This window comes from Salvelinus fontinalis, chromosome 32 (genome assembly GCF_029448725.1).
Source record: "Salvelinus fontinalis isolate EN_2023a chromosome 32, ASM2944872v1, whole genome shotgun sequence".
NCBI classification, from domain to species: domain Eukaryota; kingdom Metazoa; phylum Chordata; class Actinopteri; order Salmoniformes; family Salmonidae; genus Salvelinus; species Salvelinus fontinalis.
Window position 1 is genome coordinate 39,411,896 of NC_074696.1, and position 12,343 is coordinate 39,424,238.

Genomic DNA, 12,343 nt, shown 5'->3' on the forward strand with positions numbered 1-12,343 from the left:
AGGCAGTGGTTAACTATATGTGCCTTTTCCCCCCGAAAATAGGCTTGTGAAATGTGATGAATTATAAGACAATGGTCGACAATGCAGTGGTGCAAACAGATGCCTTTTCTTGAGTTTCTGAACTCACCTCACTCCTCTTGGGGACGGGTCGACTTTTGTTTACTCTCTGAAACACAACTCAAAGACCAAAAAAAAGTGCATTAGAGAAGGCGAAGGAGAAGCTATTATATAGCTAAATGTCTCAAGAAACATTACGTTTACCTTTCTGATGCCGTTACAGTAGTAGATCAATTCATGCATGGTCATTACATTACATTACATGCATGTCATTACAATTCATGCATGTCACACTTAAGTGACAGACTCCTTTCAAACAGACTCGATCGTTTCAATCCCTGAAATATTTATGTTATATAGCTTGTCCTGTTCATTTAGCGTGGTAACTACCACTTAACTACCCAAATACATACATTTCTTAGTCTGCACCATAGACATAGAGGACTCAACTTTATATCGGTGGCATTATAGCGTCTGTATAGCGTCTGCAGCGCCATTGAGGCTACAACCCATAGGAATTCCCAACCAGTTGGCTACTTTAAAAATGGCAGAAGCATGGTGGAAGCCCTCCAATGGCGCTGCCCATGCTGAACCACCCTTTGGGCTACTAGAGGCCTCTATCATTCTCTATGGTCTGCACAAGAGACGTGCACGTGCACGCTTTGGACGGCCCCAATTTCTTGAACGATGTGATGTACAGTTCACAGAGCAGAAATATTACTACCATAACCGTTCCACAACAACAAAAAAACTCAACTCAAATGCACTGATGTTATTTTAATCATTTATTACACACATACAGGTGTCTCGGAAAAATAAACCTGAGGGACCAACAGTCGCTCAACATGTTTTAGCCAGTCAAATTAAAAAGACACAAAGATGAGATGACAAAGTGACCAAACACATTGAGACAAAATGACAAAATCAAAATGAGTCACAACCGTAAAAATTCAAACAAAAGACAAAGTACAACTCAGGAGAACACATGAGACACTTTATCCAACCTTGTCCCACATGGAATTAGGGGATAGGATGGGACTAGAGGGCAAAAAGGGATGGAAGACAAATAAAAGAGAAAGTAACAGAGAAAAGAATACAAAATGTAGCCCACTAGTACAAGTGAAAAGTAACAACAGATGTGTTGGGTCAAGGAAGATGACATGGGGAAAGATGTAATAACAGACAACTTAGGGAGTAAGAGACATTCATTAAATAGCAGAACAATCAATACAGATTTTTTATTCTCCAATGTCTACCCTTTTAAATTAGGTTTCAGTAACACAGAATAGGTCATCATAAAGAGAGAAAACATTGACAGAAGGAAAATACAGGACACCTTATTTTAGCACACAAACTCAGAGTTAAAGTCATACACCCAAGAGCCACAAGTTGTTCAAGATGAATGCTTTTCAAAAAATCACCCTTCCATTAAAAAGGAACAGCTTTTTTCTATCAAAGCCTTCCCAGTGTATACCCATTTTCAGAGTTAACTCTGACCTTTTCACACTTTACTAGTGGGTGCCAGTAAGTTGTCAAATGAGTAAATAGTTTTGCTCGACAGTAAAAAATGACCTGTCAGCGTGAGAGCTGAAACTGATGTGTGCTGGACACATGGATGGAATGGAACTTGGTTCACTGGTCAAATGCTAGATGCTGAGAGGGAACGGCTAGGAAGAGCTGCAGTCAAATGAGTCAAGTTGTGTCTACTACACAATGTCCTGGTCTGGTTCCATCTGGTGTGAGACATCACCAATCTAGGTTTAGCTTCGCTGACTATTTATTTTGTGCAATAGACGAACCGGCAGCTAAAATAATTCCTAGGATTTTTTAAAAGCCATTTAAGGTGTATGAAATTCAACATTTTAATCTTTATCAGTCAATAGATTTTTATGAAATCCTGCCACTTCATTTTTGTTATCATTCCCATTCATGTCAAACAAAATAAATCATAAAATGTACACTTTATCCACATCATCAATAGCCCTAAATTGTGGTAAAGAACAGAAGATGGTGGCAAAAGTAATGATCCATAGTTCCTTTATTTCATTTTTTGTTGTTGTAATAATGTCAGATATTTGAAGAATCAGCACAAGTAGAGCCGCCCAGGAGTAACAGGGGCATCCCATGAGTAGCTGGGGTGTGACCACAGCCCCGCCAGTGGCCGTGAACCCATTGGGAATAGCATGCAGAGCAGCGTGGCACCAGAGTCACTCCAGACGGCACCAGAGTCACTCCAGACGGCACCAGAGTCACTCCAGACCTCGGGGCCTGAGGACCAGAACCACAGGCTGCTGAACCTGAGCCAGGCTCTCTGACACCGGGTGGCATCTAGCAACAAGGCCACCTGCACACTGACTGCTTCACTGACTGACTGACTCACTGACACACACAGCATAGAAGGGAAACAGGAGTGGAGGTTATGAGAGGAGAGAGAGATTGAGAGAAAGAAAGAGGGGACAATGGCGGGTTGGATAAGAGAGAAAAGAATCCCAGGGGAATGTACTGTGTGAGTGCGTGATTCTCGCTCAAAAAGGTAAGACTTGTGTGTGCACTTCAGTGTGTTAACAAAATGTGCGTTTATAAATGGTGTGTCCAGTATGATGTGCGTTGGTTGGATTTTTATGAAATGTATTATGTGTATATGACGATGATATGTGAAAGTAAGTATTACTGTGTATGTATGGGGAGGGAGGGGGCAGTGCTCATGGCTGTTTCCAGTGGGAGAATGGCAGGTCAGAGGTGAGAAGTCAGTGTCTAAGGGTCACAGTGGGGTTGAGGTGAGGTCAGATTCGGGGCAACTGCTTCTCAATGAATTCCTTCACTGCTGCCATCTCCTGCAAAATCAAAATAAAGAGGCTTATAAAGAAACCGAACACCATGAATACTTCCACACCGATACTCATAGAAAAATATTAACACATATAGAACATCGATACTCATGCATGTTACAACCAAAATCCCCTTCTACCTGAGGACAGGAGCTGTGCATGAGTCCCGGGTAGGTCCGGAAGGTGATTTTCTGAGGGTTGACTATGACCTTGAGCTTCTCGGCCGTCATGGCCCCAAACTGCACTGGGATCATGGGGTCCATCTCCCCGTGACACTGCAGTATGGCCATGTCTCGGTTCCCACTGGCGCTCGCCGCCTAATGGGAACAACAGACCATTACATCCAAATAATACAAGCAAAAAGTGAAGACCAAGACCAGGACAAAGGGAGAGTACATTTTCCAGTTTGGAATCCAGCCCAGTAATAAAAGAAACAGCTCTGTGGAATGTTCAGGGGCCCCGAGAGTACCGTACATTTTAGACAAACAAGTAAGCTGTGTAACTGTACCTGTGGGAAACTCTTGTGAAGCGGTAACCAGCAACTGAGAGCGACCACGCCCGCCAATTGCTGCTGACAGGTGAGAGCGGTATACAAGGACAGAGCCCCACCCTGGGAGACGGAACAATAGAGGGAAAGAGAGGTAGAATGGGTTTAGACCTATAGAGATGTTCACATGGTTTACACCAACGTTGGAGAAAAAAATAGATAAAAAAAAAATCGCAGTATCGGGAACTTGAAAAAGAGGACTTCATTTGCACATCACCTCCATAGCGGTTCACATTGACGCTTACCTGAGAGAACCCTCCAAGCAGCACACGATTGGCGGGTATCCCATTCTTTGCCTCATGGTCGATTATGGCCTTGACTGTGGAAAAGAGTGAAAATGGAAATTGAACGTATACAGTACATAGTGGGGCTGATAATGTCTAATTATGATGCACACTGTGCTTTAGCTAACATGGTTATGTGAATAGAGCTTGGTATGATATCTATATGCATCTACAATGCTATTATATATATATATATATATATCTCATGTATAGTACTAGTGTCACACGGAATGACTTACTGTTCTCCGCTGCCCTCTTGATGCCAGCCTCGTCCTCTGGAGAATCTGGGCTGAGACCCATCAGGTCAAACCTACAGATCCATGGTCAGTCGATTTAATACGCATCTCATACAGTGATCTCCAAAAGTATTGGCACAGTGAAATGTTTTGTTGTTTTGGCTCTGTACTCAAGCACTTTGGATTTGAAATGATTCAACGTCGATGAGGTTAAAGTGTAGACTGTCAGCTTTAATTTGAGGGTTTTCATCTATATCGGATGAACCGTTGAGAAATTACACCACTTTTTGTATATTTTAGAGGACGAAAAGCTCAAATTCCCTGACATTAAAGCTGACAGTCTGCACTTTAACCTCAATCATTGTATTATTTTAAATCCAAAATGCTGTAGTACAGAGCCAAAACAACAAAAAATATGTCACTGTCCCAATACTTTTGGAGCTCACTGTATATCTTATGGGCCCCTGGTATCCTGATAGTGTGTGTGTGTGAATCCGTCTTTGAAGGAATTCCTTGTTCAACAAATCTCTTACCAAAAGGAGATCGCTTTTCCACTGAAGTGCATGTTAGAGTCAAGCCATTGGTCAATAACATATTTTTCAGATCAGTGCAAACATATGACTCACCATGAGGGCATGGTCATCTTCATATTGAGAGTGACGGGGATTCTGGGCCTGCGGACAAACAAGTGAATCAATGTAAGTGCACATGGGTGGAGGAACACAAAGTGGTTGTATAGAAAGATCAGAAACTACCAAATATAAGATTCAACGCTGGTATTACATCCTACTCTGGAAATTGAGACAGAGGGCACTTAAGCTGAGAAATAAACTTGTCCGAAAATATGACAGACAATCATACAGACTTACGCGTGGGGACAGATATACTTTACATGTGGCAGTCGGATAGCCGTCATGGCATCTGCCCAGCCGTGCCTGACAACAGGAAGAAAAAGAGCAAGTCAGAGAGAGAACGTTGTACTCTTGACAGATTCGCCTAGAAGACAGAACGATTTATACAGAGTATAAAGGCGCCCGCATACTAGGTTCGGTTTCCTCATAGCAAAACATGGCTAGGCGAAGTGAATGTCTGTGGCTCGCATACTCCCTTTAAAGACTATCGCTTGAAAAAGTAACGTTTAAAAAATAAGCTATTTTTACTGTTTGTCCCTCGAGACGCCGTAGCAACAACAGTCAGTATACACCAATGACCGTATGTATATATGAAGGTGCACACTTCCTCAAAATAGTCTGATTTCATCTAAGATAATGTATTACAGTTTTCTTGATTTGACGTTTTTGCAGAGGATGTCTTAGTCGCACAATTTTACATCTAACTAAGACGTTCGGTGCAGCATTTCTCAAGTGACAACATTTGCATGAAAACTAGTCGTCTGCCGTTGAATGACAAGAAACACGTTAATTAAAGAATCCTGTCCATAGTACCTAATCCTACTAAGAGTAGTACTGTTGATCAATCACTGACAAAGGGGCGCGGACTTCGGCTACCGAACTTCGACTTGCCTCAACAAAAAAAAAAAAGCTGTGTGCGTGAACAGCCGGAAAAACACCTGCCGAACACCAAAACGTCTCAAAATGTTTTTATAATACATGCAAACTGTTGACTGGGAAGCATGCAACAGGCTTCAGACAGAAAACTCACCCTGAGTCACCCAAACCATGAAGGAAGATCACCTGTGGTAGAATTGGGGAGAGTGACCATTTTACATTGGTTAATGGTGCATTACGAACCACAAAGAACACCAATGGCTACTGCACTGTATTTGCATATGAACACCATGTACAAGTGAATCAGGCCCAACAAAGGGCAAATTCCTACTCAGTTGATATTACTGCTTGCCAACTAAATACTAGTATTTAATCAGAGGCAGCATAAGAGAAAGAAAATGAATTTGGCGAGCCAGATAGAACATACAAAAAACTACAAAATACATTTAAAAATTCGGTAAAAATCAAATATGAGCATTCAGAAATGAATTCAATAGAGTTGGTTTTGACCTTAAAAGTGCTTACGGATCCAAATAACTGATGTAATCCGTTTGTTATGCCTTCAAGCGGTTTTAACATGGCACAGTTCTGATAGGGCTGTGCAACCATACCAAATCATCTCGTGAATTGATGCATTCAAATCAAATTGTATTTGTCACACACACATGGTTAGCAGATGTTAATGCGAGTGTAGCGAAATGCTTGTGCTTCTAGTTCCGACAATGCAGTAATATCGAACAAGTAATCTAACCTAACAATTTCACAACAACTACCCTATACACACACACAAGTGTAAAGGAATGAATAAGTACATAATATGTACATAAAAATATATGAATGAGCGATGGCCGAACGGCATAGGCAAGATGCAGTAGATGGTATAGAGTACAGTATATACATATGAGATGAGTAATGTAGGGTATGTAAACATAATATAAAGTGGCATTGTTTAAAGTGGCTAGTGATACAGTTATTACATTAATTTTTCATTATTAAAGTGGCTAGAGATTTGAGTCAGTATGTTGGCAGCAGCCACTCAATGTTAGTGATGGCTGTTTAACAGTCTGATGGCTTTGAGATAGAAGCTGTTTTTCAGTCTCTCGGTCCCCACTTTGATGCACCTGTACTGACCTCGCCTTCTGGATGATAGCGAGGTGAACAGACAGTGGCTCGGGTGGTTGGTGTCCTTGATGATAATCTTTTTGGCCTTCCTGTGACATCGGGTGGTGTAGGTGTCCTGGAGGGCAGGTAGTTTGCCCCCGGTGATGCGTTGGGCAGACCTCACTACCCTCTGGAGAGCCTTACTGTTGTGGGCGGAGCAGTTGCCGTACCAGGCGGTGATACAGCCCGACAGGATGTTCTCGATTGTGCATCTGTAAAAGTTTGTGAGTGTTTTTGGTGACAAGCCGAATTTCTTCAGCCTTCTGTTGCACCTTCTTCACCACACTGTCTGTGTGGGTGGACCATTTCAGTTTGTCCGTGATGTGTACCCCGAGGAACTTAAAACTTTCCACCTTCTCCACTACTGTCCCGTCGATGTGGATAGGGGGGGTGCTCCCTCTGCTGTTTCCTGAAGTCCACGATCATCTCCTTTGTTTTGTTGATGTTGAGTGAGAGGTTATTTTCCTGACACCACACTCCGAGGGCCCTCACCTCCTCCCTGTAGTCCGTCTTGTCGTTGTTGGTAATCAAGCCTAACACTGTAGTGTTGTCTGCAAACTTGATTGAGTTGGAGGCGTGCATGGCCACGCAGTCATGGGTGAACAGGGAGTACAGGAGAGGGCTGAGAACGCACCCTTGTGGGGCCCCAGTGTTGAGAATCAGCGGGGTGGAGATGCTACCTACCCTCACAACCTGGGGTCGGCCCGTCAGGAAGTCCAGGACCCAGTTGCACGGGGCGGGGTCGAGACCCAGGGTCTCGAGCTTAATGACGAGTTTGGAGGGTACTATGGTGTTAAATGCCGAGCTGTAGTCGATGAACAGCATTCTTAGATAGGTATTCCTCTTGTCCAGATGGGTTATGGCAGTGTGCAGTGTGATTGCGATTGCGTCGTCTGTGGACCTATTGGGGCGGTAAGCAAATTGGAGTGGGTCTAGGGTGTCAGGTAAGGTGGAGGTGATATGGTCCTTGACTAGTGTCTCAAAGCACTTCATGATGACGGAAGTGAGTGCTACGGGGCGATAGTCATTTAGCTCAGTTACAGTGGCACTGTGTTGTCCTCAAATCGAGCAAAGAAGTTGTTTAGTTGTCTGGGAGCAAGACATCGTGGTCCACGACGGGGCTGGTTTTCCTTTTGTAGTCCGTAATTGACTGTAGACCCTGCCACATACCTCTCGTGTCTGAGCCGTTGAATTGCGACTCTACTTTGTCTCTATACTGACGCTTAGCTTGTTTGATTGCCTTGCGGAGGGAATAGCTACACTGTTTGTATTCGGTCATGTTTCCGGTCACCTTGCCCTGATTAAAAGCAGTGGTTCGCGGTTTCAGTTTGGTGCGAATGCTGTCATCAATACACGGTTTCTGGTTGGGGAATGTTTTAATAGACGCTGTGGGTACAACATCACTGATGCACTTGCTAATAAACTCGCTCATCGAATCAGCGTATTCATCAATGTTATCGTCCGACGCTATGTGGAACATATCCCAGTCCACGTGATTGAAGCAATCTTGAAGCGTGGAATCCGATTGGTTGGACCAGCGTTGAACAGACCTGAGCACAGGCGCTTCCTGTTTTAGTTTCTGTCTTTTGGCTGGGAGCAACAAAATGGAGTCGTGGTCAGATTTTCAGAAATGAGGGCAGGGGAGGGCTTTATATGCATCGCGAAAGTTTGAATAACAATGATCCAGAGTTTTGCCAGCCCGGGACGCGCATTCAATATGCTGATAAAATTTAGAGAGCCTTGTTTTCAGATTAGCCTTGTTAAAATCCCCAGCTACAATAAATGCAGCCTCAGGATATGTGGTTTCCAGTTTACATAGTCAAATGAAGTTCTTTCAGGGCCGTCGAGGTGTCTGCTTGGGGGGATATACACGACTGTGATTATGATCGAAGAGAATTCTCTTGGTAGATAATGTGGTCAGCATTTGATTGTAAGGAGTTCTAGGTCAGGTGAACAAAAGGACTTGAGTTCCTGTATGTTGTTATGTTCACACCACGTCTCGTTAATCATAAGGCATACACCCCCGCCCTTCAACTTACCAAAAAGATGTTTGTTTCTGTCGGTGCGATGCGTGAAGAAGCCAGGTGGCTGTACCGACTCTGATAACGTATCCCGAGTAAGCCATGTTTCCGTGAAACAAAGAACTTTACAATCTCTGATGTCTCTCTGGAAGGCAACCCTTCCTCGGATTTCGTCTACCTTGTTGTCTAGAGACTAGACATTGGAGAGTAGTATGCTCGGGAGCGGTGCACGATGTGCCCGTCTACGGAGCCTGACCAGAAGACCGCTCCATCTGTGGCGCTGTTGTTTCGGTTCGCCGGCTGGGATCCGATCCATTGTCCTGGGTGGTGGACCAAACAGAGGATCCCCTTCGGGAAAGTCGTATTCCTGGTCGTAATGTTGGTGAGTTGACGTTGCTCTTATATCCAATAGTTCTTCCCAACTGTTTGTAATAAAACCTAATATTTCCTGGGGTAACAATGTAAGAAATAACACAAAACAAAAGTTTCCTAGGAAGGCGAAACGAGGCAACCATCTCTGTCGGCGCCGGAAGTACAATGTGAAATCAACAACAAAAAATAACCATGTCATTGGATTTGGGTTAAAAGTTGGGTGAAAAAAAGACTAAATTCCCTTACGTTGAGAACTTTTTGCAAATCCAATAAATTTTCCACATTGATTCAACGTCACCACACTGATTATTTTTGTTGAAATCACATGGAATAAAACGTCGATTTAAGCACTTTTTGTCCAGTGGGTTCACAGTAGGGCCGGGATGATACCAGTATCACGATACTTGTTTCTGTAAACTAGGGCTGGGACGATACTAGTATTGCAGTATTTTTTTCCATGGCAAATTTTTTTAACCAAAGTCTTTAGTCCTTTAAAAACCTGCTGTAGGTAAAATAGTGTTCTTTGAATTGGAAAAACAAATAAATACTTGTCAGTATCTTGGCAAGTAAACAAAACACAAAGCAGATTTCTTTAGGAATAAGTCCTAATATTAGAGAAACATCATTGTCATCTTTTATTTATTTATTTTTATTCAAAGAACACAATATTTTACATACAGCAGGTTTTTAAAGGACTAAAGACTTGTTTTAAATTTTTGCCATGGACAAAAATACTGCAATACTAGTATCGTCCCAGCCCCAGTTTACAGTGCCTATGAACTACAAATCAAGTTTAGCAAGGCAACTCTTGCACTTCCTTTGATACAAGTGGGCAAATTTGCTGATGGATGCCATAAGTGACACTATGGTGTTGGTGTGGTCTCTCACCGCAGCGGTCTCCTTCTCTGTCCCGGACACCGTCACAGCCTCGGCAAGCAGCGGCAGAGACATGTTGTTGCCACACATACACTGTAAGGGGTGCTAGAGAGAGGACGGGGGGAAAGGGCATATCAATGACGTTGGCTGGTTATCAACGCAGCTATTCAGCATAGGGACAGACATGATGACAAAAGAACTGAACATCCCACAGATTATGGCTGCTTTGAACCAAAGAGACAGGCTGAATACGGAGAAGAATCTCTTCAGTCAGCAAGTTTCGAAACTCATGAACTAAATGTACTCCTCCTAACTGTATTTATGTAATTAACCAAGATGCCAATAGGCTAGGACTGATGCCACTGCCTATCCACTGATAATGGATATCGGCTAGCTAGAGCATATTGTTTTCAAAGTCAACTTTTAATAGCCTCAGAGTCAGGTTGAGTGACATATGACAACAAAGATGAGAAGAGCAAGAGAGTAAGAAACAATGAGAGGAGAAAATAAAAGGAAAAGTAAGGAGGTTAATGTATAAACCTTCAGGGAGATCATACACCGAGTTAGTTACAATTCCACCCACCTAATGACCGGCAGTTAGTGAAAGCAAAGGGAGAGACAGAAAAAGAGCCAAATCAGGGGAATGATAATGACAGGCTCAATAGGGAGAAAGAACAGGGCCGTGCATCACACATCACAATAACTTTCTGAACTGCAGTGACACGCATGCTCATTGTGCCTTTGCCTCATTTCCTTGTGACCGTGTCAGCTATTGCACGCTTTAATAGACCAAGCTATATGATTCCCCCAGGCAGGTAGGTCTACAGCACTTGGTCCTTGCTATCCAGGATACTTGGGACATCCATACCCAATTAAAGTTGACATTTAAAATGGTTAAGGTTAGGTATAAGTTATGGTTACGGTAGGGGGTTAAGGTTAGGGTAGGGACCTACCAAGGACCCCAGATAGCATTAACCCGAGATGTGCTCTCAGATAGGCCTGTTCTGAAGCAATTGGATAGTAGCATCTAGCATCAATGACACAGTGGAGGCTTTGTTCCAGCATGCCAGTGTAGTCCTTTGACTTTATACCACCACTTAATGTTAGGCAGACTATAATTGCGTTTGCAAGGCAAACATCCTCAGTCCCTTCAGAGATAACAGTAAGACCACAAATAGCTAATCGGGTGGAAATACACTGATTTCAGTCACCCCTCTCTCCCTCTGCGCAAGGCTTCTGCTGGTGATACAAACAATGCCGTCCATGCACGGCCAAACAATCACGAGTTCCCATCTGACTTGCATTAAACTGGCTAGGACAAACTAAACGTTGACTGGTTCAGTGGTTGGCGTAAGAAAATGTCCCGCCATGACTCTTTATTCACTTGCATTTACAGCAGCTAATGGCTCGATTTCCTCAGTAGTCAAGAGCAATAATTACTGGGATAAAGGCCCTGTAAGGTTTACCCGGTGCGTAAATTCTAGCCACCTGGCAAGCATCAAGTCATATGCGGCAGTCAGTATAGTCGTCTTTCACCAGCAACACCTGGGGTGAATTCATTGCGCTGATTATGTTGCAAAACGTTTCTTAAACGGAACAGGGAGGGACCTACCTGAATTTTTCCAATAGAACATCTAGTTTTAGTTTGTAAAACGGAACTGTTTGGACAAATGATTACACCCCCAAATTTTAAAAGCCAGCTTTGTTATGCAGGCTAGCTACCTGGTGTAGCTACTTGCAACATAAGTCAGTTATCTTTTTACATTACTTTATTTCGATAATTTGAAGTAGACATATGTGGCTATACATAGACAACCTGCGATTCAGGGTACATATATTTGTTCATTAGCTAGCTAAAGGAAAGGAAGGGGGTGGGGATGAAGAAACAATGGGGCTGAGAAGCAGCTTAGCTCACTAACCCAGTCGTTGAGCGACCCGGTGGGAGAATTCGAGAGAGGATTAGTGCAAAGCAGCTAGCTAGATTGTTTCAAACATGGAAAAGCTAGTTAGCTACATCCAAGTAGCCAGTTAAATCCCGTTTAGCTGGCTATAAATCCTCACAATGACTAGTTTAGAAAGCTAACCACACAGCAACAATCTGTATTGTCTCAGTACACTGCCTTCCGCTGCCATTCGAGCTTGGTTCGATTGACATGTGGCCTAAATTCGACCAGGTATTTGAATACATCACTTCCCCATGCCCTTGAACGCCAGTGGTAACCGAAGGCCCATGTGGGTTCGGTACGGACGGGTAAATGAGTATTGTAAAACCACGGCCCGCTAACATAAATTCATACACTCACCACTTGCTGTCCAAGAATATCAACAGAACTTCCGCTACTGGTGTAGAGGGGCGGGGATTCTTCGAAGGGATGTCATGATGACGTACACACCCGTTCTCGAGCTCGCGTTTACCGTACACCCTCCTATCAACTGGTACTTTGATAGGCAAT

The 12,343-nt window shown here is 43.3% G+C and overlaps 1 protein-coding gene across 1 annotated transcript; it reads right to left on the reverse strand.

The window, feature by feature from the left end:
• Nucleotides 1-829: 829 nt before the first annotated feature.
• Nucleotides 830-12,278, reverse strand: LOC129831312 (acyl-protein thioesterase 2-like). Its single transcript, XM_055894605.1, has 10 exons — nucleotides 12,194-12,278; nucleotides 9,903-9,995; nucleotides 5,615-5,646; nucleotides 4,822-4,887; nucleotides 4,579-4,626; nucleotides 3,956-4,026; nucleotides 3,678-3,751; nucleotides 3,394-3,495; nucleotides 3,026-3,202; nucleotides 830-2,891 (listed from the first exon to the last, which is right to left on the reverse strand). The coding sequence occupies exons 2-10, from the start codon at nucleotides 9,978-9,980 to the stop codon at nucleotides 2,841-2,843; spliced, it is 699 nt and encodes a 232-aa protein (XP_055750580.1). The 5' UTR covers nucleotides 9,981-9,995; nucleotides 12,194-12,278; the 3' UTR covers nucleotides 830-2,840.
• Between the last annotated feature and the right edge of the window lie 65 nt (nucleotides 12,279-12,343).

Bases quoted from the DNA above. Each gene is read 5' to 3' on its own strand.
- LOC129831312 (XM_055894605.1), bottom strand. From the start codon at position 9,980: ATGTGTGGCAACAACATGTCTCTGCCGCTGCTTGCCGAGGCTGTGACG. The intron at 4,888-5,614 runs GTGAGTTTTCTG...TCCTGTTGTCAG, and splicing joins CATGGTTTGGGTGACTCAGG to GCACGGCTGGGCAGATGCCA. The intron at 3,203-3,393 runs GTACAGTTACAC...TGTTCCCATTAG, and splicing joins TTCACAAGAGTTTCCCACAG to GCGGCGAGCGCCAGTGGGAA.